The sequence below is a fragment of the Podarcis erhardii genome (genome assembly GCF_964252035.2).
Source record: "Podarcis erhardii genome assembly, chromosome: 3".
NCBI classification, from domain to species: domain Eukaryota; kingdom Metazoa; phylum Chordata; class Lepidosauria; order Squamata; family Lacertidae; genus Podarcis; species Podarcis erhardii.
Window position 1 is genome coordinate 42,792,009 of NC_138507.1, and position 27,334 is coordinate 42,819,342.

A 27,334-nucleotide genomic window follows, 5' to 3' on the forward strand; every position below is an offset into this window, starting at 1 on the left:
GTAAACAACTGACTGTATGTAATTCGGGACTTTAAAACATTAAATTTGGCTGAAAGCGGATTGACGAAAAACAGGAAGTCCGTCTTCCGCTCCCATTGAACTTGAACGCAAAGAGCGTGGAGGAGTGGAGGCAAAGAGAGACCTTTTAAACTATTTGATCTGAGCACCCATTGAACTTTATTTTAAGTGGAATAAATAACCTCATGTGCTGGACTCTTATGAATTTTAGTTATATTTTAATCTTTCTCCCTTTGGAGCTACATTTTAACTAAAAACCCCAGGCGCTGGAACTGCCTGAGAAACTGAGCTGTCAGCTTGCAGTTTGCAGCTTGGATACTTTGAATCTGAACTTTGAAACAATCTGAGAGAGTCTGAACTTGTTATTTTGAAGCATTTGGATTACCAGCTTACACCATCAGAAATACTGTTGTTGTACTAAACCTTAACTCTGCTGAAAAATCTTTTTATTGAAGGTTCTTGGACTTAGAAATTTGACTTTATTTTAATTGAAATTGATTTCTTCCCTGAAATATTTTAAACTCCCCCTAGAGGATTTGGGATTTATAACAGTGACTTTTATTTTACTTTCTTTTTCCCGGCCCCTTATTGACTGTGACCATCTGTGCCGGGGCTTTCTCATGGGAACAACTCAGCTTGACCTTGAATTTTAGATAACTTTGGAATGAGTGGTACAAGAAGGAGAGGAAGAACTAAACAAACAACTTTGACAACTTTAACCGCAGCCTCACAGGCACGTAGATCATCTGTGCCTACTTTGCCCTCTGAGGTCGAAACTGTTTCTCTGCCACGGGCAGGGGAGGGAGAAACTGAGGAATTACAACTGGAAGATATGGCCTCAGGGGCAAGCACTACTATTTTAGAGAAAATTTTTGAAAAATTAGAATCTTTGGATAAGAAAGTAGAATCTTTGGACAAGAAAGCTGATGAGCAAACATATAAAATTGAGCAGAACATAGAATGTTTAAATAAATTATCTGGACAAGTCGCACAGAATACTCAAGCAATCGGAGAATTGAAGGAGGCTGCAGGGGAAAATCGGAAATTGGCTGAAGATACCAGCCAAAAACTTGAAAATTTAGAACAAGAGGTAAGACCACTCTGCAAGCAAGTAGGCGAACATCAGACCTATTTGTCCATGCTTGAACTGCGGAACAGGGAGAGCAATTTAAGGATAAGAGCAATACCAGAAGTGGAAGAAGGCAACCTAGCTGAGTTTCTGACTAAAGAATTCTCCAAATTTTGGAGTTTAGAGGAAAAGGACTTTAAAATTGTTTCAGCTTTTAGGCTCGGAAGACTTCTAAAGAAAGAGAAGCCCAGAGACTGTTTGATAATATTGAGGTCAAAGGAGGAAAGGGATAAGATTTTGGGCCTACACTACGGAAAGTCACTGGACATTTTGGACAAAAGAATTGAGATCTACAAGGATATTCCTAAACAACTGCTAGATCTTAGATCTGACTATTTGGAGTTGACAAGACTACTAAGGAAGAATTCAATCATCTTTAGGTGGGAATTTCCTCAAGGACTATCTTTTACCTTTAGAGGGAAGAAGATCAAAATCAGAACATCGGAAGACAGAGATAAATTTCTGAACGTATACGGAGAGGACCTCCACAAAGGAATTGACCAACTTCCAGGGCCTGAAACACCAGAGGTATCTGCACCCTTGGACTCTGAAGATTCTCTGAACAAGATACCACCCCTTGAAAAATAACCAGATTTATTCAGGATGTCTCTGCAACTTTTGAGTTGGAACATTAATGGCTGCAATATCCCGGAAAAAAGGAGAAAATTTTTTCATATACTAAAAAAAGAACAATTGGATATTATCTGCTTACAAGAAACACACGTGACTAGGCTCCATAGAAAGGTGTTAATAAACAAAAGACTTGGCCAAGAATTTATATCTTCGGACAGAGTAAAGAAGCGAGGAGTGGTGATATATGCAAAAGAGAGCCTGTCACCTAAATTCTTATTCAAAGATGAACATGGAAGAATATTAGGAATTGAGATACAACATCAAGGAGAAAAGATTCTGATATTAGGAATCTACGCACCAAATGACGGGAAATCGGAATTTTACAAGAAGTTGCATGAGACTATGCTGGACTATCTGGACTACAACAACATCATTATGATGGGAGATATGAATGGGGTCGTATCGACAAACATGGATAAGTCACAAAATCAAAACGTTACAAAAGACGGCAGACTACCAAAGACCTTTTTTGAAATGGCTGACAATATGGACTGGATTGATATTTGGAGAACTAAGAACCCCCTGGGAAGAGAGGGAACATTCTTCTCTGAAGCCCAACTGACTTGGACAAGAATCGACCAAATATGGATATCTAGAGGTCTGGCACCCAAGGTCAGAAAAGTGGAAATCTGCCCAAAGACCTGCTCCGACCATAATGCGCTGAAGATGGATATGACACTATTGCCAACCGGCTCCTTTAGATGGAAGATGAATGATAGCTTGTTTAGAGATCAGGAGATTGTCAAGAAGGCCCAAAAAACTTTGAAGGATTATTTTGAAATAAATATGAACACTACGGTGGAAAAAAGAACTATCTGGGACGCAAGCAAAGCTGTGATGAGGGGGTTCTTGATACAACAGAACACTGTAAAGAAAAGAATACAAAATGAAAGGAAAGATAAGATTTTGCAGAAAATTAAAGAATTGGAGAAGAAATTAAGATCAAACCCGAAGTCACAGCCGATTCTGAGAGAAATTAAACTATATCAAGCCCAATATTCTAAATTGATAAACCAAGAAATAGAATGGAAGATTAAATTAATGAAACAAAAAACTTTTGAATCGGCAAATAAATGTGGAAAACTGCTAGCTTGGCAGTTGAAGAAGAGACAGAAATTAAATACAGTTACAAACCTAGAAATTGAAGGAAGAAATATCCAGAACCCCATGGAAATTAGAAAGTGCTTCCAGAGATACTTTAAAAAATTATACACTCAAGGGCCGCAAGATGAGGTTGAGATTAAACAATTTCTGGAAAGAAATGGATTAACAAAGTTGTCACAAAAAAACAGATTAATCCTGAACAACAAAATAACACAACAAGAGATTGAACAAGCTATTCAGAACATGCAACTGGGCAAATCTCCAGGGCCAGACGGTTTGACCTCCAAGTATTACAAGACATTAAAAGACTATCTGACCCAACCAATGATGGAGGTCTGTAATGAAATTATGGAAGGGAAGAAGGCGCCGGAATCGTGGAAGGAAGCCTTTATCACATTGATACCAAAATCTGAAGCTGAAAAGACACAACTCAAAAACTATCGTCCCATCTCCCTTTTGAATGTGGATTACAAAATATTTGCAGACATTTTGGCAAGTAGATTCAAAAGAGTGCTTAATGAAGTAATTCATAAAGACCAGGCAGGCTTTCTCCCAGGTAGACATATGTTTGCAAATACTAGGAACATTATTGACGTTTTGGAACTTTTGCAAACAGACATAAATACAAAAGCAGTGTTAATTTTCATAGATGCGGAGAAGGCCTTTGACAATATTTCTTGGAAATTTATGAAGGGAAATTTGAATGAAATGGGAGTGGGACGGGGGTTTGAGAATGGGATTGACGCAATATATTCAGAACAAAAGGCCAAACTGATAGTTAACAATGTGGTTACAGAAGAGTTCAAAATTGAAAAAGGAACACGACAAGGCTGCCCGATTTCCCCTTTGTTATTTATTTCGGTTCTGGAGGTGCTCTTGAACTTGATCAGAGGGGACCGGTTGGTGGAAGGGATTCAGGTCGGAGCGAAACAATATAAATTGAAAGCTTTTGCAGATGACCTAGTTTTGACCCTGCAGGAGCCAGAGTCTAGTACGAAAAGAGTATTACAATTGATACAGGATTTTGGTCGGGTGGCGGGATTTAAATTAAGCAAACAGAAAACTAAAGTGTTGGGGAAAAATTTGACAGATATAGAGTCGGAACGGTTTCAGAGAGAAACAGAACTAACTATGGTTAAAAAAGTAAAATACCTAGGGGTAAACATAACAGTAAAAAACCTGAGCCTATTTAAGGATAATTATGAAAAATGTTGGTCTGAAATTAAGAGAGACTTGGATAGTTGGACAAAATTGAAGCTTTCTTTGTTAGGCCGAATTGCTGCTATTAAGATGAATGTATTGCCAAAAATGTTGTTTTTGTTTCAAACATTACAGATTGTGGACAAAACGGAGTGCTTCCGGAAGTGGCAGAAAGATATATCTAAATTTGTCTGGCAGGGCAAAAAGCCCAGAATTAAGTTTAAGATATTAACAGATGCGAAAGAAAGAGGTGGCTTTGCCCTGCCAGACTTAAAGTTGTACTATGAAGCCGCAGCTTTCTGCTGGCTAAAAGATTGGCTACTTCTCGAAGACACTGACGTGCTGGATTTGGAAGGTTTTAACAATGCTTTTGGTTGGCATGCATACTTATGGTATGACAAAGTTAAGATCAATAAGGCCTTTAAGAACCATATTGTCAGGAAAGCACTGTTCAATGTCTGGACGAAATATAAAGACTTATTGGAAAACAAAACTCCAAGGTGGCTCTCACCTCTGGAGGCTAAGGCCCGAAAAAGACCCAATATGGAGGCCAAATGGCCAAAATATTGGGAATTATTAGAAAAAGATGGAGACAATTGGAAATTGCAGAGTTTGGAGAAAATGAAGGATAAGGTGCGAGACTGGTTACATTATGCTCAGATTAAAGAAGTTTTTAAAAATGACAAAAAGTTAGGGTTCCAGGTGGAGAAATCGAAGTTAGAAACAGAATTGTTAGAACCCAAAACCAAGGTACTATCTAGAATGTATAACTTGCTGCTAAAATGGAACACACAAGACGAAATGGTTAAATCGGCTATGATAAAATGGGCACAGGATATTGGGCATAACATTATGTTTGAGGACTGGGAAAGGTTGTGGACCACTGGGTTGAACTTCACTGCATGTAATGCTCTGAAGGAAAATGTTATGAAAATGATATATAGATGGTACATGACCCCAGTTAAACTTGCCAAAATATACCATTCGTCTGACAATAAATGTTGGAAATGTAAAGAAAATGAAGGAACATTCTTCCACCTCTGGTGGACATGCCCTAAGGTGAAGGCCTTCTGGGAAATGATATACAATGAGCTGAAAAAGGTATTTAAGTATACCTTCACTAAGAAACCAGAGGCCTTCCTTCTGGGTATTGTCGGCCAGAAGGTGTTAAAGAAGGATCGAACATTTTTCATGTATGCAACAACGGCAGCAAGGATTCTCATCGCAAAAAATTGGAAAACTCAAGATTTACCCACACTGGAAGAGTGGCAGATGCAGCTGATGGACTATATGCAACTGGCCGAGATGACTGGCAGAATCCGAGATCTGGGAGAAGAAAAGATGGAGGAAGACTGGGAGAAATTCAAGATGTATCTACAAAAACATTGTAATTTGTTTGAATGTTAAGAAGGATGCTAGATTATAAAAAACTGGCCACCACTAAACTAGATTTAAATTTGATGATAAGTGAGACTAAAGAAAATATAAAAATTTTATTGGAAAAAGTGTTAAATCATATTGGAATGTGTGGACATGAGATTGTAAACAAGTTGATAATTTGTTTGGAAAAATTTTTTTTAATGATGTAAATGGGAGAGGGGGACGTGAGGGAGTCCAAAGAAGTGAAGAATTTGTTGTTATAAAAGTAAGATTGTTTTATGTGTGCATTTATATTTAAAAAAAACCTTAATAAATATTTATAAAAAAAAAAAAACATAATGGCTAAACAAGGCAGGGTTACAAACATGGACTCTATTATACCAAGGGAAAGTAATTAAAGTGTTCTGTTGTCCTAAGTCACTATCAGCCATATTCATTCATTACTGCTTTGTTTCATTGCTCTTTATTTGCCTATTTTCTTTTTCTTTATTCCTCATCATCCCAAAACTGTCTTAATAATTTTATTTATTTATCTTTATCCAATTACCTTCCCCATTTTTTTCTCTAATTTGGGAACCCTCCAAACATACATATTCTCTGAGTATGTTTTGTTTAGCCCAGTGCCTTATTTTATGTCAGCCTTCTTCAACCTTGTGCCTTCTAAATGTTTTGGATGACAATTCCCATTATCCTTGACCGCTGGCGGTGTTGGTTGGGGCTGGTGAGAGTTACATTCCAAAAACATCTGGAGGGCTCCAGGTTGAGGAATGCTGTTAGTTGAGCAAGCTATAAGTGTCTATTAAAAATTAAGGCTGCAAATCAAGGAAGCAGTATATGATTGTCGGGGAGAACTACATGTGCAACCTGAGTAGGATTATAGATGGTGCCATTTTGTGTGTGTCCAATTGACGCACAACCACCAATGTACGCATTGTTTTTGGCCCTGGAATGGAGGTGGAACGGGCTTATGGTGGCCCAGAACACAACTCCTGCGCAAGCGGGGAGTTGCCTGTACATGTATTCATTACAATTGTTGTCATTGCCAAAGTCACGGTTCAGTATAAGAAGAGGCTTCTCTTCTGCCATTGGGACTGCTGTACCAAAACATCAAACAAAACTAGATGTACATGTAGTTCTCTCACCATTCCCATGCAGGCACATCACTTCATTGAATTGCTGCTGCAGTCAATGAAAAATATACCTTGACTTTTGGTTTTGGAAAGCATTGCCAAAACATTTCAAGTCAGTATAGGGAGACTTATTGAAGATTGTTATTAATAAGTTTTTGCCTGTTACATATTTGTTTGACCCTTCCAAAATTACAAAGTTACAATTGCTTTCCATGCTCACTTAAGTTAAAACTTTGTCTTTCTTAAATGGTATGGGAAAATAATGCACATACTGTTTCACTTTTCAAAAACATGAAGACAATGATTGGCTGAATAGATCATTTTAAGTTATGATATAATTCACAATTTTAATTTATGAAATTTAGAAACTTAATTGTGAAGGCTTTATAACAAAAATACAAGTACATAATTAAGGTATAAATACTAGTTGTAAATATTAATTGGTCTTTACTGATTCACACATACATTGGTGTTAAATATTTAATGGGCAGTTACTGATCACATATTGTTGTTTCGCCCTGTTTGCCTTTCACATTTAAAAGTGGAAAGTTCAGTCACCTTACAGTTTGGTCTGAAACAAGTCTAATTGAAAGTACGCCTCATTGTTATCAGTGAAGCTTTCTTGCTTTGCAGTATTAATGTAGTAATGTTCTAGAATGTAAGCCAGTGCTTAGCTGCATTGGACTGATACTGTATTGTGTGTTTTGATGTAGTAATTTAAACACTTAATATTGGGTTTATACCTTTTTATGTGCCTTAGATTCAGTAACAAGAACGGACAAAAGACAAGTTTGTCTGTTGATGAATACATTTTATTCTCTGGCTTCTGAAATTTGGATTATAGGGATATTCAGTAATTGCATTTAAGTCTCTCTCCTAAGTTGTAAAGAGCATTCCTAGCAATGTACCTAATGTTGGAAGATAGTATAAAATGTGTTTGTTTCTTGTATTTGAAATTATTGTTGTGAGTTGTATTATCATTCAGTGGATATCACTGATAAAGCCTGTTTTTAATCAGTGTGTTAGTTAAAAATATTATTTATTATTATATAATATATAATATAATATTATTATACTGGAAAGTTTCTTTGTAAATAATTCATGGCTGAATTCAGATGAGATTGACCTCTGAATCATAAATCACAATTGTCTTTTTGTAGCCGTAATAATACTGAATCTGCCTCTTTCGTCCCATTTCATCAGCTTGCTCTGAAAAGTAATTAGAACGATTAATTTATCTGCAAGAATATCTGTTTTCATATTATAAAGCTACTTAATCCAGACAGGCTGCAGTGACATTGATTTTAATCTATTTCCTTAACCTTTTTGGTGGATCTTTTTTAATTAACTTTTGCATCCTAGCTTTATTGATTTATTTTGGTTTTTTACCTTTAGACTCTATAGATGAGTCATAATTGTATATATAAAGCCATCTGGATTCTTCTCCAATTTCTCTCTCATTTTACCCTTCTTTTAAAGACCAGTGTCTAAAATCTCTTTGTAAATATAAAAATTAGTGTGTGCGCATGTGAGAAAAACAAGTAGGTTTTAATCAGGTTCTGTTTTTGTTTTGTTTTGTTTAAAAAACCTTTTAAACAATTTTAAATTTGGTTCTTATATGTGCAACTTAAAATATATCTGGAGTGTCTCTCTTGATGGAACCTAGCCTGGCCAGGTGGGTTTCAAGGTGGGTCACAATTTGGTCCCACTGCAGCGTGCACCCCAGTTCATCACTTCACTTGTTCACATAGGTGTGCATAGCAGTCGTTACCCTCCACTCGTGCTGCGACTGGCTTTGGGCTGTTGCACAAGGATGCTGCCACCCAGTGATAGAAAGGGGTGTTGCCACCACCTCTCCAACACCTCCACCTTTTGGTCAAGCTTGACCCCTGGGGTGTCTTGCTGCGTTGGGCCACCACACAAAGAAGCTGTTTCCGCAGATCCCTCATGTGCCAGATCCCTCTCAGCTGGCCCTGGAGTGGCCCTAAAGAGAAGGAGCCGCTGCTCTCACTTCCCCAACCCCAAAGGCTGGGCTTGGGTGTGGCTTCCTTCGATGAGGGAACCTGTTGTGGGGGTGCCTAGTTGCACACCCTCAAAAGAAATGTGTCTGGAGCTGCAACCCTCCCCGTCCTGTCATCCCGTCCCCCCACGCTATGCCACTGGCACTGGCTCTTATATATGTTCATTGCTGCAGCTTTCTTTGTAAGTGCTAGCTTGAGAGCCATAGGTGATAAGGAACTGCATGTCAGAGGGTGCATGGAATTCCATGCAGTGAACGAGCTAGTGGAGGAGGAATGGAACACTGCTCCTACCGTGCGCCCAGTGTAGAAACCAAGAAGGGTGCCAGAATCTGGTGCTTAGCACAAAAATACAATGAATTGTTGCAGGAAGGAAATACTTCTTTGTCTCCCTCTGTAGCCCCTCCAGTCCCTCTCCTGTTATAAAAAAAAACATAATTGCAGACTAGTTTGTGATCTTATTTATTAGGATTATTTGTTGGTTCTATCAATCCTGTAGTCATATATTTGTACAATTGTGTGCCGAATGAAATCTTACCTCAACACCATCCAGTATAAATTGTTCAGAAAGAAGGTTGTTCAGCCCCCTCTCCCCTCATTATAACTTGTGTTCTCCGAAGTAAATTATGTTGAAATACAAATAATATTACTGCAAAAAGGTAATCTCACTTATTTCCCATACCATAATTAAGAAAAGTTGGTATATCATAGGGTTTGTTCAGAAGTTGTGCCTGAGAAGGAATCAAGGTAGAATTTGGGTTTATGAACACCCTTACCCATGTTTCTACTTCTCTTTTCATGATAACTGGTGACAGAACAGGAGCTTCTATACTCTTATGGTGAGAGGGATTAAGGAGGGAATGTACAGCAGTGAAATCATGTCCAAACTCTTAACCACATTGATGATCAGAGGGAAGAATCAAAGCTCTGGCTTGCTTTTTTAAAATTGAAATAGGTTTACTGTAGTCAAGTTGGGCCCTTTCAAAATCCTTCTAACAGTTAGTGTCTTTGCCTTTCATGATAAATACTGGTATGTAGAGCTGTGTTAACACTTACTGCATGGTGAGCTAACAGTATGTCTAATTGTCTTTCAGTGAATCAGTTTTTAACCTTTGAAGGCCCTATGCTACTGGATGTGCGCATTAAGCATTTGATGAAAACAAAGCAGTTAACTCAAGCAACTGCCCTGGCAAAAGTGTGCTCTGACAATCCAGAAATCAGCAGCAAAGGCAGTTTTAAGCAAACCTATCTAGTCTGCCTTTGTTCTGGGTCACCAAATGAAAAGCTAATGCAGGAGGTAAGTATGTTTTAGAAATATGCCTTGTGACTTTCTCAAAGCATCAGTAATAAGAGTATTGGGAAACATGGTTCAGAAGTGCATGTTGTAACATTCTCTGAAGAAAGAATTACTTGTGTTCTAGAACAGTTAAGCTTGAGTCAGTGCAAACTGTAAGGTATAAAACATCTTGGGCCAGATTCAACTACCCCATTCATGGAAGCTAGCACAAGGACTCCAGCTAGCTCAATGGAGCTTTTCCCCTCTCTTCCCCTGTACCTGCCCCAGATCCTCCCTGGAGAGTTGGGAGAATGCCCAGAACAGCATGGCAGGGAGGAGAAGGAAGATTGTTTCATCTGGCAAGCAGAAATATTCTCATTGGTGGTATATTTAATTCCACCCATTGACTCTTATCCTTTAAAAAAGAATTGTTGAGGTGTTTGCCATATTTTATTATATGGGGTTCTATTCGTTAATGTATAGTACCCAGTATTTGGATATAATGGCCTTTAAATTGGAAAAATTGGGCATAGAAAGGTTAGGAGGGAATTCATGGTTTTCAATAATTCTGGGAGATGAAGGTTTTCATGGAAGCTCTTCAGATAAGGGGTAATTAAATATGCTCAGTGGTCAGTCTTTGAAACATTCATATCTGTTAGACCCTCTTTGGCAGTAATCAGAAAGGAACTGACAGCCTTGTTCGAGCTTTTGAAGAGAAATGACAGAATGACTCCATTTGGCATTAATATCTTTTAAAATGCCCTTCCTCTTTCAGCATTAACCACACTACCTGGTGAATGCTAAGCTTTTGACTACCTTCAAATCCTTTAACCATGGCTGGCATTGACCTCAGCGCAGATGCTCTGCTGCAGCATTGTTAAAGTTGAAAAGGGTTAAAAGAAAGGGGTTCTAGTACTGTATAAGGAAAGGAAGGCAGTTCATGAACTTGCTGAAGCCAAGAGGTTGCTCCCAGTCTCTTAACCTAAATTAAGTCCTTTGGTTCCTGGAGTCCTTTCACTTGGATTATTTTATATTTGGGAATGATTTGTCCAGGTCCTTACAAACATAGGGTAGGATTTCCCTAACAAGACCTATCAGCAGAAGCCCTGCACAAAACATTTTGCTTGCACAGTGGGGCTTTTCCCCTCTGCCCACCCATGTGTGTTGGTAAGGCGAATCCCCAGAACAGTACTCAGAAGGTGGAGAGGTGAGTGGTTATTCTGTTTGGCAAACGGAAATGCTTGCACTGACAGAAGGATCAGAAGAGTGTGACGTTAAATTCCTCCCATAAACTAATAAAAGATATACATAGAGACTTAAGTGTTTTTGTCTGTGTTAGCAGTATTTTCAGTATCTCTGGATAAGTGTAATAGAAGATGCTGGTGTATAAATTTAGGAGATCATTGAGATGATTTATGTAATGTATAAACTGTACAAATTAGAATTTTTTTATTTTTGAAAAATAATCATGGTTTTTACATAGACTGTCAATGTTTAAAGCAATTGCTTAAACTGCTGATATGTACTATGCATGTTTTGATGTAATCGGATTTAATATTTTAACTGAAAACAAATTACTTAATCTTTTTTCCCTCACTCTTCAGATTGCAGCTATAGACTGCAAAGATGCTTTAGAAATGATCTGTAATCTAGAATCTGAAGGAGATGAAAAGAGTGCTCTTATTTTATGTGCAGCATTTTTATCTCGTCAACTGCAGCAGGGAGAGATGTATTGTGCATGGTAGGTTTGAATCCTTTGAACTATGTTAGTTAGAATATATTATACAGCAAATATACAAATGGAGTAATGGAACAGAAATATTATAAAATTGAGTATTTTGTCATAACTTGTGATAGCTAGTGCCATTGGTGTCCATAATTTATCCTAATTAAGGATCAGATAGGAGATCAAATATTACAAAGCAACCGTAGTTTTACCTCTGTAGGAACCAAATTCTACAGCTCTTAGCAGACTGATGTAATAGAAGTTAAGTTAATATATCTAAAATTCTTACCTCATCATTGTGAGATTTTATTATACCAGCACATTTCCAAGTACTATGCAGTGAAATGACTAGTAGACTGCTCCTTGTGAACATAAACCAGAGCATATTTAATGCTGAAACGTGTGTCCTTACCATTTATATCTGTATAAGATAGATATTGAGTGTTAAGTGGGAAAATATAATACTTGGAATGAAATGCTTAGTCATGAAAATGTTAGCACATTTAACATTCAGGATTTTTCTGTAAATTTTATTAAAATAAGATTTCAATCACAAGTTCAAGAATGATGGATTGTAAATCACTCTTAGTTTTATGCTGCTCAAGATGCATTAAGCAAGCCAATTTCCCCATCTTCAAGTATTCAGAAAGAATGACTTGCTTTCCATGTGTCCAGGCATAGTTTAGGGTACTTTAGGTCAAAAAGTTCTCTTATATAAATAGAAGTGTACTTCATTTTAAATGTACTGTAATCTTTCTCCTGTTTTTGGCCAAAATATAATGCAGGTAGGCTGCCTCTGAAGCTATTGTTTTTCTTTGTATTCCAACTGTTTCCAAAATTTCCCAGTAAGTAGAAGCTGCAGGGAATTCCCAAGGTGCCATACTAGCAATTGTTTACCTTCATTTATAGGGCATGGGGCTGCCACCTCTGTTGCATTGCTTGCCAACTCCCAACCCCCTCCCTCCACCCCTGCCCACTTGCTACCCCTGCCAACACACTACCCTCCCCATTGTGAATCCCCATCCTTCCACATCTCTCACAGCTCACCCCAATCCACTGTGAGAGGGTGAGAAGATGAGAAAGTCTTTCATCCCATTCTGCCAGAAGGAAGTGTGCCATTTTGAAATTCCCACTTCCTTCCAGCAGCAGTGGAAAAAGGAGAGAAAGACACACACCCGCTTCTAGTGACTACAGTGTTTCAATGTTAGTATAAACTTTGTAAATCTTGATTTTCAGGGAACTGACACTCTTCTGGAGCAAACTACAGCAAAGGGTGGAGCCTTCTGTACAAATATATCTAGAGAGATGTCGTCAACTTTCTGTGTTAACAAAGACAGTGTACCACATTTTCTTCCTAATTAAAGTAATCAATTCAGAGGTAAGGATGTGCAGTAAGGTTATTCGTGATGCTGTGAATTGAAATCCACTTGGTAGTGACTTGCAAAGTATAGTGCGCCTACCTCATGAAAATACGGTTCTTTGCACTTCCAACTATGGTATCTGCATGCGTAAACTAGCAGTCAGAAGTTCCTGTGAAGCATAATTTCCTCTTGTCTCAGAGAATGCTGGCATGACAGTGTGCACTTTGCACTTAGTATCTCTGGCTGCCAAAAATGTCCAAAACATTAACATTTACTTAGAACATCTTTTAAAGAAAGGGAGGGAGGATGAGCCCATCTGTGGGAGAGAGCTTGTGGTTGCTTTTGACCATTCTAGATGGCCTTGACTCCTACATCAGTTTTAAGAAATAGAAAGATTGCATTGGGTACAATACAGCCAAATTTTGCTCACTCTGTTTCAATAGCATCCTGGGTAAAGTATTTATTTTCCTGTTATGTTTATATTTCTAGGCTATTTTCCTGCCCAAAGGCCAGTAAACCAGGTTACAAATAAAAACAGCTCAAAATTTAGAAGTCAACAGCTAAACAAAATAAAGAAAAAAAAGTCAAATGCAGAGCAGCACCAAAACAACCTCCAACTGTTAAAAAGCAAACATCAAAATACAGCAAGAAACCAGGCCAGCATGAAATCAAGACCAAAGGAACAATGAAATAATAAAACAGTTGTAACAGAACAGCCTATAGTGGAGGTAATACTAGTATAGGGGAGATAGTTCCACATCCTGTTTCAGGATGATGTGGGCAATTGGAAGTTCTTCCAGGGAATAGGTCTTAGTAGGTCAGTTGTATTAAAAGATTAGTTTGGGACCTTAGTTTGCTTGACTCTGCCTTAAATTGTATAGCGATGTCTGCCCAAGAGTTGCTAAAGATACTAGGTTGGATCCAGAGAAGAGGACATTTGCACAAGTAGATTTTATTCATGTGTCCTTCACATGAAATGCTATATGATACTGCTGTCTGATTTCAGCTCATTCATTCCCATTCCAGCATCTCATCTTCCAGCCATCAGAAACATTTTATTTGATGGATGTAGGTAACTGCAATTTGGGTTGGGAAATTCTTCTCATGCAAACATCCTTATGCTTACGTTTCTCTGGATACAACCCAGAGATGTTTGAGAATGGCATTTACAGATAATAGCTCTGATAAATGTTGAGCCTTACGGGACACAATTGAATTAAGGACAGAGAAGTTGCTCTATTCCCCAGTATTATTTTTTGTGCTTCTATATATTGTAAGGCAGTTGCTGGTTTCACTTAATAATTAAGGGGTTTTTTCAAGAGTTTGCAACAGGACCATATTAATCAAAAACTGAATTCTATAACTGTTCTTGGAAGAAGTGATTAATTTTGATAAAATGTAGACCATTATCCATTTAATGCAAAAATATGGATTTTTTAATTGTATGTTTAATGTTCAGATGTAAGGGAAAGAGTTTGAATAATCATTTATAGAATTTACTGAAATCAATTGTAAGCATTACATAATGTTTGAAATTACTTTTTAATTTGTCTCTTTTACAGATCGATGCTGCTGGACTTGCAACATGCATTGAACTTTGTGTGAAAGCATTGCGTTTGGAAGCCAGTGAGAATACAGAGGTCAAGATTTCCATTTGCAAGACTATATCTTGTTTGTTGCCTGATGATTTGGAGGTTAAACGTGCTTGTCAACTGAGTGAATTTCTCCTCGAGCCAAATGTGGATGCATACTATGCTGTTGAAATGCTATATAATCAGCCTGACCAGAAATATGATGAAGAAAACCTTCCAATACCAAATTCATTACGCTGTGAGCTCTTACTTGTATTAAAAACTCAATGGCCTTTCGATCCAGAATTTTGGGACTGGAAAATGCTAAAACGTCAGTGTCTTGCATTGATGGGAGAAGAGGCATCAATTGTATCATCAATAGATGAGCTGAATGACAGTGAAATGCATGAAAAAGCAGAGGACTGCCAAGATGAAAACAAAGAAACTTTAGTGAATGGACTTTCTGGATGTTTTGATGAAGCTACAAACTTACTTAGAAGCATTAGAGATAAAAAGCAGAAAAACCGAGAAATAAAGAAACTGAGAGAGCGAGGGTTCATATCTGCTAGATTCAGGAACTGGCAAGCATACATGCAATATTGTGTACTGTGTGACAAAGAATTCCTTGGACATAGAATAGTAAGGCATGCACAGAAACACTACAAGGATGGAATCTATAGTTGCCCGATATGTGCACAGAATTTTAATTCTAAAGAAACATTTGTTCCGCATGTCACACTACACGTTAAGAAGTCTAGTAAAGAAAGACTGGCTGCAATGAAACCACTGAGAAAATTAGGAAGACCACCTAAAACAGCAACCACTGGTGTGAACAAGAAGAACAATACTGTAGTTAAGCAGGAACAACGGCACATAAAAAAGAACAGCCTTTATGCAGCAGACTTCATTGTTTTTAATGATAATGATGGTTCTGATGATGAAAATTTTGAAAAAGACAAACCTTACATTCCAGAGATAACACCAGTTCAGAAACCATTGCCTGTCAATGAGTTTACATGTCCTGTTAGCTTGTGTAAGAAAGGCTTTAAATACTTTAAAAATTTGATTGCACATGTGAAAGGTCATAAAGACAATGAAGAAGCTAAACGGTTTCTTGAAATGCAGAGCAAAAAAGTCATTTGCCAGTACTGTAGACGCCATTTTGTAAGTGTTACCCACCTCAATGATCATTTACAAATGCATTGTGGCAGCAAGCCCTACATCTGTATCCAGATGAAATGTAAATCTAGCTTTAATAGTTATGCTGAACTTTTGAGTCATCGGAAAGAGCACCCACTCTTCAAGGCAAAATGTATGTTTCCAAAATGTGGGAGAGTGTTTTCAGAAGCATACTTACTTTATGATCATGAAGCACAGCACTATAATACCTTCACCTGCAAATTTGCAGGTTGTGGAAAAGTTTACCGCTCCCAAAATGAATTAGAAAAGCATATTGAAGACCATACTAAATCATCTGAAAAAATACAGCTGTCTGATGGTGAGAATAATTCTTCCCAACCTTTAGAAGACAATGAGAATGCTGAAGAAATCCATCCAAAAGAAACATTTGTTTTACCACCTGAAAATGGTATAAATATCTGTGCCAAAGCAGAAAATTATGTATCGGATCAGTTCAAAGATGAATCTCTCAGGACTGAGGGAACAAAAATGCCAGCTAGTGTACTGGAACAGATTAATTCAATCTCTGTAGAAAGTGTGGAGCAACCTATACCTGCTCCTCCTGCAAGGGCAGAACCGGTAGCTGTGGCCAGCAGTGTTTTGATGCCTCTTCTAGGCCAAAGAATTAGAGAAAACATGGCAAGAAAAGGTAAATTACCTGCTTTGAGTAATAAAATAGATACTGGTGCATCTGTAGTCCAACAGTTATGTCCAACAGTTGAAGATACTTGTAATGATCTTGCAGTGTCCCAGGAAGGAAAGGAACATGACTGTGTTGGTGAGTCCCAAACAGTTTCCATGCATTCAGTTAAACTTGAACCTGAAGTTCTTGCATCAAAAAGCCCTGAAAAAGAGATAAGTCTTATGTCCTTCATGCCAAATCAAGTAGGCTGTCAAAATTTACTCTCTCCCAAACTTCAGATGGAAGAGAGCATTAAGACTGCTCCCAATTTTTATAATTTGCCTCTAAAGACTTTAGAAGGGATTGCACTTGCTCCAACCCAGAGCAACCTCGGCACTCCATTTGTTCCAATCATACCACTGGCAGCTCCAGTTCAGAAGTTCACTTGCCAAGTTGATGGATGTACTCGAGTCTACAATTCTTGCCAAAGCATTGGCAAACACATGAAGACAGCCCATCCTGATCAATATGCTGCATTTAAGATGCAGCGCAAGAATAAAAGGAGTAAAAAAACAAGCAGTTTGCAAAACCTGTCAAATGATAGCAAAATTGTTTATTTTTTACCATCACAAGTATCTACTCCCACTAGTGATGCTTTTCTTCAACAAACCAAGACCACTTCAAATCCCCCTTGTACAAGCCAACTGCAGCAGCTGTCTAACGCTCTTTTTCCAACACGTCTGGAAAGTATGACTAATTCCCTATTACCCAACATGGAAAATGTTATAAATATAGGTCTATCATCCCACATTAAAAGTGAAACAGAGAATACATTAGGCGCACAATTGGGAAGTTTGTCCAGTGCAACTTTACCTTCACAGCTGGACGAACTAGAAAAACCAGGTATGCCTCTGAACATTGACAGTGGTTCAGATCCTTTCCTTCCTTTACCTTCAGAAAATGGTCCAATTTCTCTCTTTCCTTCTCTTGCTGATAATGGTCCGAGTTCTGTTTTCTCACAAATGGAGAACAATACCAGTCACTTTTCCTCCCTAGAAGGAAACAATAACTCTGCTTTTACAAAAGAGGAAAGTGTTGATGTGCTCTTCCCTTCACAAGTAAATAATGAGGGTAACTTCAGTGAAACCACTCCGCAACTCCTTGTTTCAGAAAAAGTGAAAAAGGTTCGTAGGCGAGATCCAGATGGAAAAGAAAAGAAGCCAAAGCAAAACAAGCGGGCAAAATGGCCAGCAATAATCAGGGATGGCAAATTTATTTGTAGTCGATGTTATAGGGTTTTTTCTAATCCTAGATCACTTGGTGGCCACCTGTCTAAACGCTCCTATTGTAAGCCCCTAGATGAATCGGAAATTTCTCATGAAGCTCTACAGCTTAATGGACAATCTTCTCTTCTTGCCAGTATGATTCTTTCTTCAAATGCATTGAGCTTACAGCAGCAACAGGAGCCAACTTTTAATCCAGAAGTGTGTTTTAAAGAGCCATCATTCCTTCAGCTGCTGGCTACTGAAAATCGGTCAACTGCTTTTTTCCAGAACTTGTTTCCACGGACTAATACGACTACCTTCAATGCAAGTGAAAATGAAGAAGGAAATGAAATTATCAAACAGGCCTTGGAAACTGCAGGCATTCCAAGTACTTTTGATTCTACAGAAATATTACCACATGTAATTACAACTAGCTGTATCACTGGTACTACTGAAATAAATGCAACAGTTTTGCCAAATCCAGGTGTGTCACCTTCGTTACCAACTACCTTGCTATCAGACCAAAACAGAACAATTAACACCAAAATTTCCTCAGTAGAAGAATGCAACAGCTTACCAGTATTTCCAGATGACTTAATACTTAAGACTATTGAAAATGGCTTATGTTCCAACTTGGTTTCTAATTCTACTGCCACAGCACATAATTTTGGAAATAATACTTCACGTATTTCAGTCATAAGCAGCATCAAAAATTCAGAATTGAGTAACTTAAAGAAAAAGGGGGTTGGTGGTTCGAAGAAAAAGAAGAAAGCTGCTGCTGACATTTCACAGAAATTAGTAATTAATGATTTGTCAACATTGGGGCTTTTAGCCAGAAATGCTGAAGAAAATGTGCAAATATCGACAGAGAATTTCCAGTCAAATGTATTGACAAAATATGAGTCTCAAGTGTTAATGGAAAATCTTACACAAAAACTGAGCAATGTGGACAGCGAGTTAATTGCCAGTGTCAAAGAGAACTTTAATACTAGTCATGACACTCATGAAGAAACAGTTTGCTTATCAGTGAAATCTGAAAATGACAACTCTCAGGTCACTCTAGATTCCTGCATTCAGGAAAATTCCAATTTGGAGATTTCAGAGCAGAATGTAATTGAAAACTTTGAGAAGACCCTTGAAATAATTAAAACAGCTATGAACTCTCAGATGGTAGAAGTTAAAATGGAAAACCAGGAAGTGTCAATTGAGTCATTGCAGAGTCAGCAAATCAGTACTCCTGAGTGTACATCAGAAAACCCTTCACAAACTGTTCAACCATCCAACCTTGCGCAACACATAGCAGACATACAGAATGTCACCCTTGATAAAATTAGCCCTTCTAAGTATGACACCTCTCACAAAGATGATATTCAGATTATGGAAATATTAGAAGGGTTGAAAAAGCTGAATTTAGAAAGTGAAACTTCAGGTCAAGTGTTTGACAGTATAATTCATTGTCTTCCAGCAGATTCACTACCACAGATTCTTGTTCCATTTGTAACAACTGAGAGCACTTCTCCTGTCCAGCCACCTTCAGAAACGCATAATCGGTTCAGTGAAAAAGCCCATAAACCTTTTATGTGCCAGGCCCCAAGCTGCAGTTACAGTGCTATGACCAAGGATGCATTATTTAAACACTACAGCAAAATACATCAATACACTGCAGAAATGATACTGGAAATTAAGAAACACCAGTTGAAATATGCACCCTTTAAATGTGTTGTAGCTACCTGTCCAAAAACATTTACAAGAAATTCTAACCTCCGGGCCCACTGTCAGCTGGTACATCACTTTACAACAGAGGAAATGGTAAAACTAAAACTAAAAAGACCCTATGGGAGAAGATCCCAAAACAAAACTGCAAACTTAACACCAAGGCCTGTTGAACTAAAGAGTATACCTTGTGTGCTAATGGAAAGTGCACAGGAAGCACAATTGACTAAAGATCTTGAAATAAAGAAAGAAGCATGTATAGAATCTGTGAAAGTGCCCGAAATAGTGGTGCCAGAGAGGGTGATCCCAGAGGAGGTGGTGCCAGAAAGTACACCAGATGTTTCTGAAAAAATGGAAAAACCTCCACAAGTGGTTACCATTCCTCCTGAACTTTATAATGTTGCCACACTAAAAAACATACAGGTACAACCCAAAGTACGCAAAATTAGAAGACATAGGAAAGAAAAAGAGGAGAAAAAACACCCCAAACCAGCATGTAAAACTTTAGAACTTCCTACTAGTTATAGTCCCTACAGACCTTACAGATGTGTACATCAAGGTTGTTTTGCTGCTTTTACAATACAGCAGAATTTGATTCTTCATTATCAAGCTGTGCACAAATCTGATCTGCCCTCCTTCTCTGTGGAAGGAGAAGAAGAAAGTGAGCCGAGTAAAGATGAGGAGTTTTGTAAAGAAGACGACTGTGATGAAACTGAAACAAATGTAGTTGTAAAAGAATTCAGATGTGAGGTGAGAAATTGCTCAAGGATATTTCAGGAAGTCACTAGTCTTATTCAGCACTACATGAAGCTTCATGAAATGACTCCTGAGGAAATTGGAAGCATGAAGTCAGCCTCGGATGTTGGAAGATTCCCTTGTGATCAGTCTGAATGTAAGTCATCCTTTGCAATGTATATTAATTATATTACTCATTTAGAAGTGGATCATGGAATAAAGATAAAACAAACAAAAACAGAGGATGGCATGTACAAGTGTGATTGTGAAGGCTGTGATCGTATTTATGCAACAAGGTCTAATCTCCTACGACATATTTTTAATAAGCATAATGACAGGCATAAAGATCATCTGATAAGACCGAGGCGATTCTTGACACCAGGTCAGGAAAATATTTCAAGTAAGGCTAATCAGGAAAAAACCATGAAAATTAAGCATAAAGGATTAAAATATAGGGCAGGAAAGCATGGAAACAAAATATCAATTAGGACTAAGCGAAGGAAACTTATAATTGTAGAAAACAAGAACTCAAAAATGGGCCAGATCCATGAAAATAAGGCATATACTTTGAAATGTGGGAAGTATGTGTACTCAATAAAGAGTAGGCATGATGCTTTATCAGAATGTTCAAGCACTTTGGTCACACAATATCCATGTATGATAGAAGGCTGTTCGTCAGTTGTCACAAGTGAAAATAATATAATTAGACATTATAAATGTCACAAGTTGTCTAAAGCATATACATCAAAACACAGAAATATCCTAATTGTCTCAAACAAACATCCTGATTTAATGGAGAAAGAAGTATCTTCACAAAATGAGGCAATTGAGGACAAAACGTGTGATGCAGAATTGCAGCCACATTTGTCTGAAACCCCTGAGGACTTGGGAGCCTCTACGCCAGTGGCACAAAAAGAACCTGAGAAGAGTGAGAAGGATGAAGTGGATGAGCTTGCAGAAATGTTCATTACCAAACTTGTTAATGAGGACCTCACAAATTCAGAGAATCATGGAAAGCCGCCTTCTGATGTAAATAATGACTGCCAAGAAACTAGTTCTTCCCTTTCGGAAAAGCAAAACGTAAATGGTAACTTAAAAAGAGCAAACAAAGAAAAAAATCCTGAGATTAAAAAGCGGAAAGTTGAGAAACAGGAAGAAATCTTAGCTGTTGAAGTAAGTAGTGTACGGAGAGAGGAGGAAACTGCTGTCGCTGTTCAAACTGCTGAAGAGCAATCCGCATCTTTTGACTGGAGTTCATTTAAGCCTATGGGATTTGAAGTATCTTTCCTCAAGTTCCTTGAAGAGTCTGCAGTGAAGCAAAAGAAACCTACAGATAGAGCCTGCAATAGCTGTGGAACCAGAAAAGGTTCTCATTCAAACTCAAGAAAATCTAATGACAAGTCCTCGTTTGCAAGAACACGATCATGTTCTGAAAGTGAAATCTCTGTACAGTTTGCTAACCCATCACAATTTCAGTGTAGCGGTACTGTAAAAATAGTTTTAGATAAGACTTTTAAAAATTGCACTGAGCTTGTGTTGAAGCAGCTTCAGGAAATGAAACCTATTGTCAGTCTGATAAGACTTGATGGACATTTGGAGAAAAATCCAGAGGTTACAAAATAATCGGGTAATATGTGTGGACTCTATGTTCTGATGATTAATGTCTAAACATGACCTGTACTGCATTTTTTATTTTATTTTAGTAGGAAGCCATTGAGCATGAGACTATTTCTTAAGGTTTTCTGTTGAAGTGATTTAACCTAGCAAAATCATGACAGTTGTCATGTAAATTTCTTTGTTTTTATCCCTATGGGACTTGGAACAGAATCATTGTTTCAGTTTTGTAAATAATTGATCAGAACCTCAATTTTTTATCAGATTTTTGTCCTTTTCCATGACTCAAATATTTGTGTATTGTCTGTGGTATTTTTCACTGGGTCACAGCTCATATATAACAGTACTTTTTATTTGTAGATACATTTTTGTATATATTTATTATTGTAAATCATTTGCTGCTGTTAGCAGTCTGTAAGTCTGAAATATTAAATGACACGTTTATATTCAGAATTTTAATTTGTAACTAAGTGATCCAGTTTTTAAAATATTCTTTTAAACTTTTTAAAGTAACAACTAGGTAAGTCTACCAGTTTCGTTTTGCATAAAATGTGTGTACAGGAGAAGAGATTGATCAGATCACACTTAATTGGTTAAAATACATACTGACACAGTTGTGTTTGTAACTTGAAACATCCAATATCTTTGGATGGTATTCATATGTACTTAACTCAAACTTTTTCCTATAACTGCATTTGCATTGCTTTTAATTGGATCAAAATTCTTCCACTTCCATAATATAATGGAAATGTAAATTTTAAATAGTTTGCTGACACTGAAGATTTTAAACAACATTTTGGTATTGAATAACCCATCGTGAATGTGATAGAAAATTAGTAGTGTGGAGCAGTGTATATTTTTGAGGTGGTGATTTGTGAAGTAGCCCAGTATTGCCTTAAATAAAATCACATTTCATTTCTTGTTTTATACATGTTATCTTACAAAGGTCCTTTTTGTTTTTGAAATTTAGATTTATTTATAGGGTAGCATCTACAACACAGCTTTAGAAACAATCTTTTTTAATGAATGCATTTTTACACTACTTGTTTTGATATTACCACCTTGGTATCTCTTTTGTAAAATATATACTATAACAGCATTAGAAACACAATATTTGCTTTTTCAATGGAAGATGAGAGTTTGTGCTCTTCCGAATATAATTACACAGCTTTCATAATAGATGACAGCCTCTCTTCTCATTCACAGTTACAGTAGAAAATGTAAGTTTCCTTCTGCCTTTTTTAGAATTAAGTTTCCTTGTCATTTGAAGTTTACATTACATGCACGCAAATATACTAATAACACATCAGGTTGATGCAGGGTAGTATTAAGGCAGAGAGACCACTGTCTCATCCACCATATTGAACTTCACTCAAGATGGCCCTGCTACTGAGGCATCAGACAAATGACTTCAGGCTCTGTCCTAGTATCTCAAAAACTTCTTTCCCAGCAGCACAGCAAGGGAGCAGTAGGTGAGAAAGAGGAATTAATGATGAGCTGGTCCAGCATAGACTTACTCCTTCACTTGACACCAGTTTGAGACAGATTATTAGCAACCCAGTACTTGCCATCATGGTAGCAGTAAAGATTTGTATTTGAGCTCAAAATACTTCTTCCTACTTAAATGTTTTATGTCACCAAGGTCAAAATAGAAGTGTGATACTGCCATAAGAAAGAGTACATGTACACACAAGCCAGAAAAAATAAGCACAACTTCCTTTTCATATATAAATATATGGCTGATGCAGCTGGAAAAGGATTGAATTGTGTTGGGTCAAATGGATTCTTTTACTGATTGTTAGACTTCAGTGAAGCCTATAGTAGATAGAACTGACTAATTTATCTTCTGCAGGTTATCACTATTGCGTATTTCACTTGATAAGTTGAATTTGAATGTTAAGTATGGATAACATACCTGTTTCTAATTTTAAAATGTCTGTTAAATGAACAAATATGCAACAGTAACCACTTTTCTCCCCCCACCCCCCTGGTTGTGCCCAGACTCTTCAAGAAGCATTCACCATACTTCTCTCACTCTTGCTTCATGAAAATACTTGAGGGATTAAAAGGAGGAAGAGGCAAACATGAAAGGAGAGGCCCTCTTTTTTTCTTCTTTTGCCCCTCCACAACAGAGTTTGTTAATATGCCCCTCCAGATACTGTTGGTACTCCCAACATTTATGAAACCTAGCCAGCTCCAGTGATTAGAGGTAATGGAATTTGTAGGTGAACAACATCTGAAGGGGTTCAAGTTCCTCATTCCCAACAAGCTCACATAATGTTGTCTCAGCCTTTTTTATGCTGTGTGATCTAGAAACGGGTAAGAACATGAGAGCTTCCTTGATCAGGTCAGTAGCCCGTCTAGTCCATCTTAATATCTCAGTGGCCAATTAGATGCCCATAGGAAGCATACAAGGTAGACCTGAGCACAGTAGCACTCCCCTGCAGTTTCCAGCAACTGGTATTCAGAAGCATTCTGCTTCTGATTATGGAGATGGAGCATAGCTTTCATGGCTAGTAGCCATTGATAGCCGTATTTTCCACGATTTTGTCTAGACCTTTTTCAAAACCATGCAAATTGGTGGCCATCACTTTCCTCCTATGGGCATGAATTCCATAGCTTAACTATGAAGTAGTACTTTGTTCTGAATTCTCCCAACCTTCAGCTTTGTTGGATGTCCACCCTATTCCTGTGGGAAGCCCAAAGAAAGGACAAAGCTTTATGAGACAGGGAGAAAAACTCCTCTGCCCACTTTCTCCATGTCATGCATAATTCCATGCATTTCTATCATTTCTCCTCTTACATGGCCTTTCTCTTAACTGAAAAGTCTGAAGTAATGCAACCTTTCCTTATCCGCTTGATAATTTTGGATGCCCTTTTCTGAGCCTTTTCTAATTATAATATCACCCTCAGGAAGTTATGGACTCTCCTTCTTTGGAGGTTTCTAAGCAGAGGTTGGATGGCCATCTGTCATGGATGCTTTAGTTGAGATTCCTGCATTGCAGGGGGTTGGACTAGATGACCTTTGGGTCCCTTCCCACTCCACAATTCTATGATTCTATCTTGTTTTCAGGAGACCAGAGCTGTATGCAGTATTCCAAATGTAATACCACAGATTTGTATAATGTAACGGTATTGATAATTTTAGTCTTATTTTCTTTCCTAATGATCTGTAGCATGGGATTTTTTTTCTACAACTGCACATTGGATTGCCGCATTCTGGCTACCTGCTATGACCCAGTCACTGCCAGTTCAAACCCCATAAATGTATATGTGCAATTAAGATACTTTGCTCCGTTTGTCACCTTACACTTCTTTACGTTGAATGACATTGGGCATTTTACCATCCATTCCATTTGGAGAGGTCCTTTTGGAGCTCTTCACAGCCCCTTTTTGTTTTAATGACCATGAATGATTTTGGATCTGGCCACCTCACTGCTCACCCCCAACCCAGGCCAAGCGCAGGTGTGTTTAGACGATGGGACACAAAATTGCACTTGTGGACAACTTATGAATGGCAATTTGCCTGACAACCCTTTCTCCCTGCCCCCTCTGATCACAGTTCTTTTGTAGAACCCAACAAATTGTCCAGAATAGGGTATGAATGCCCCTCCCCATCCTTCTGCAAATAGGAATCCCTATTGGTTACCCTCTGAGCCCTGCTCTCACTATCACTGGCCAAGCATCCACCCTTAATAACAATCATTCTATCATAGTTGATGTATCTTCATTCAGGAGCTCCCCCCAGTTTTTGGAAAGCAATCTATTCGGGGGGGGGGGCAGTTATCTGTTCATTAGGCAGTTAGAAAGAAGTTAGCCCTCAGAAGAGTTGGGAAAATTGATACGTAAGTCAGAGGCCTTGCTTGTTAGGAAATTGTATGGGTGTAGACCCCAAAACCCACTTTTGCCCTCAGCTTTTGGATATGTCATGTTGATGTCTGTGTTCCCTTCCTAAACATCATGTAGGAAAAGGCCCACAGACATGGCAAATAAGATAGGCTTGAATACAATTAGAGTGGTGAAAATGCAAATCTTTTTCACTTTAATAAACGGTAGTTTTTTTAAAAAATACAAAACTGAAGTCAGTGTTCACATGGAAATAAACTTTAATGTGTTTACTTATTTCATATTTTATTTCAACAAAAATTGCCTTGATCTAAATTTGCTGACATCACACTGTTGCTCAGAAAAAGTGGAAGCAACTTGCCAGCTAGCATTTAATATTCTGGGGTGTGTTAAGCTTATTTCTGTAAAAATGTCATGAGAATTGTATATGTATGCTTTGTAACAAAAAGGTAATTGATTTAATAGCCTTCAACAGTGACCTTTTTTGTTCTTTGACATTTTCTCATGTCAAATTCTCATGCAGTGCTTTCAGATGAGCTTTACCAGAGCCATAGCTTAGTGGTTGAGCATGCAAGAAGGTCACAGGTTTTATCCCCAAAACCTCTGGATGGAGCTGGGAATGCTCTTTGTCTGAACCCCTGGAGAACTACGGCCAGTCAGGGTGGATAATATGAGCTAGATGAAGCAATGGTCTGGCTAGTTATAAGGCAGGGTTCTGTGTTCTTGTGCCCTTGGATAAACTACTTGTAACACCACAAATCACCAATAGCTTATTGTGTTCTAAATCTTGGTAGACGTTAGACTTAGCTGCCTTATTTTATTCCAGACACGTCATTTTGGATTTCAAAGCCAAACATACTGGGAAACTTTAGCATTTGATTCTCCTCAGTGTGTTTATGCTGCTTTTCTGCCCAGAGTGACTTACAAAAATGAAATCCAAACACAGGCAATTAAAATCCAAGAAAACAAAAACAAACGGCAGCAAAATTAACTTACAAAATTAACGAGAACAAGTTTTCAAATTCTAACGGGTGAAGTGGGAATTGATCATAAAGAGCCCATCAAAGAAAAGATCTTTTTTAACAGTCAAGATTAATATTGTGGGAGTCAGCATCATAGCTGTCAACTTTTCCCTTTTCTTGCAAGGAATCCTATTTGGAATAAGGGAATTGCCCTTTAAAAAAAGGAAACTTTAAATGCTTTTGACGCAAATCATTTTAGGTGTTCAATGATAATAAGCAGCACTTAGAAGTGAGCTCAGAAACTAACGAAACCAGTGCAGGTCAGCCATGCATGTTAAGGGCTATGCTCCTGCTCCACTAACCAACCCGCTGCCATTCCTCCCACATTAACACAGCAGAGCTCCCCCTTCCCATCCCATGCAACTACTAAGCTTGCTTTTCACATACCCAATCCTATTTCTGAAGCCACTTTGCTCTTCTGTTTTCACCTTCACCTCCATGTCCCCCCCACATTTTGTGCAACCTTTCCTTGCACACTAACCACCCCCATGGTTAACTCCTGCATCTTCTTACTCCCAAACATTGCAACTACAGTGGTACCTCAGGTTACATATGCTTCAGGTTATATATGCTTCAGGTTATAGACTCCGCTAAACCAGAAATATTACCTCGGGTTAATAACTTTGTTTCAGGATGAGAACAGAAATCGTGCTCCGGTGGCGCGGTAGCAGCAGGAGGCCCCATTAGCTAAAGTGGTGCTTCAGGTTAAGAACAGTTTCAGGTTAAGAACGGACCTCCGGAATGAATTAAGTACTTAACCCGAGGTACCACTGTACTAAGCATCCTTTTCCC

The 27,334-nt window shown here is 38.0% G+C and overlaps 1 protein-coding gene across 2 annotated transcripts in view; it reads left to right on the forward strand.

Moving 5' to 3' along the window:
* The window catches only part of ZNF292 (zinc finger protein 292), a 35,515-nt gene extending 12,912 nt beyond the window's left edge, over positions 1 to 22,603 (forward strand). For both annotated transcript variants that reach the window (XM_081856646.1, XM_081856647.1), the window contains 4 exons: positions 9,707 to 9,909; positions 11,493 to 11,629; positions 12,851 to 12,992; positions 14,538 to 22,603. In XM_081856646.1, the coding sequence (XP_081712772.1) occupies positions 9,707 to 9,909; positions 11,493 to 11,629; positions 12,851 to 12,992; positions 14,538 to 21,683 (7,628 nt within the window). In that variant the 3' untranslated portion in view covers positions 21,684 to 22,603. The remainder of the gene's footprint in view (positions 1 to 9,706; positions 9,910 to 11,492; positions 11,630 to 12,850; positions 12,993 to 14,537) is intronic.
* The last annotated feature ends 4,731 nt before the right edge of the window (positions 22,604 to 27,334 follow it).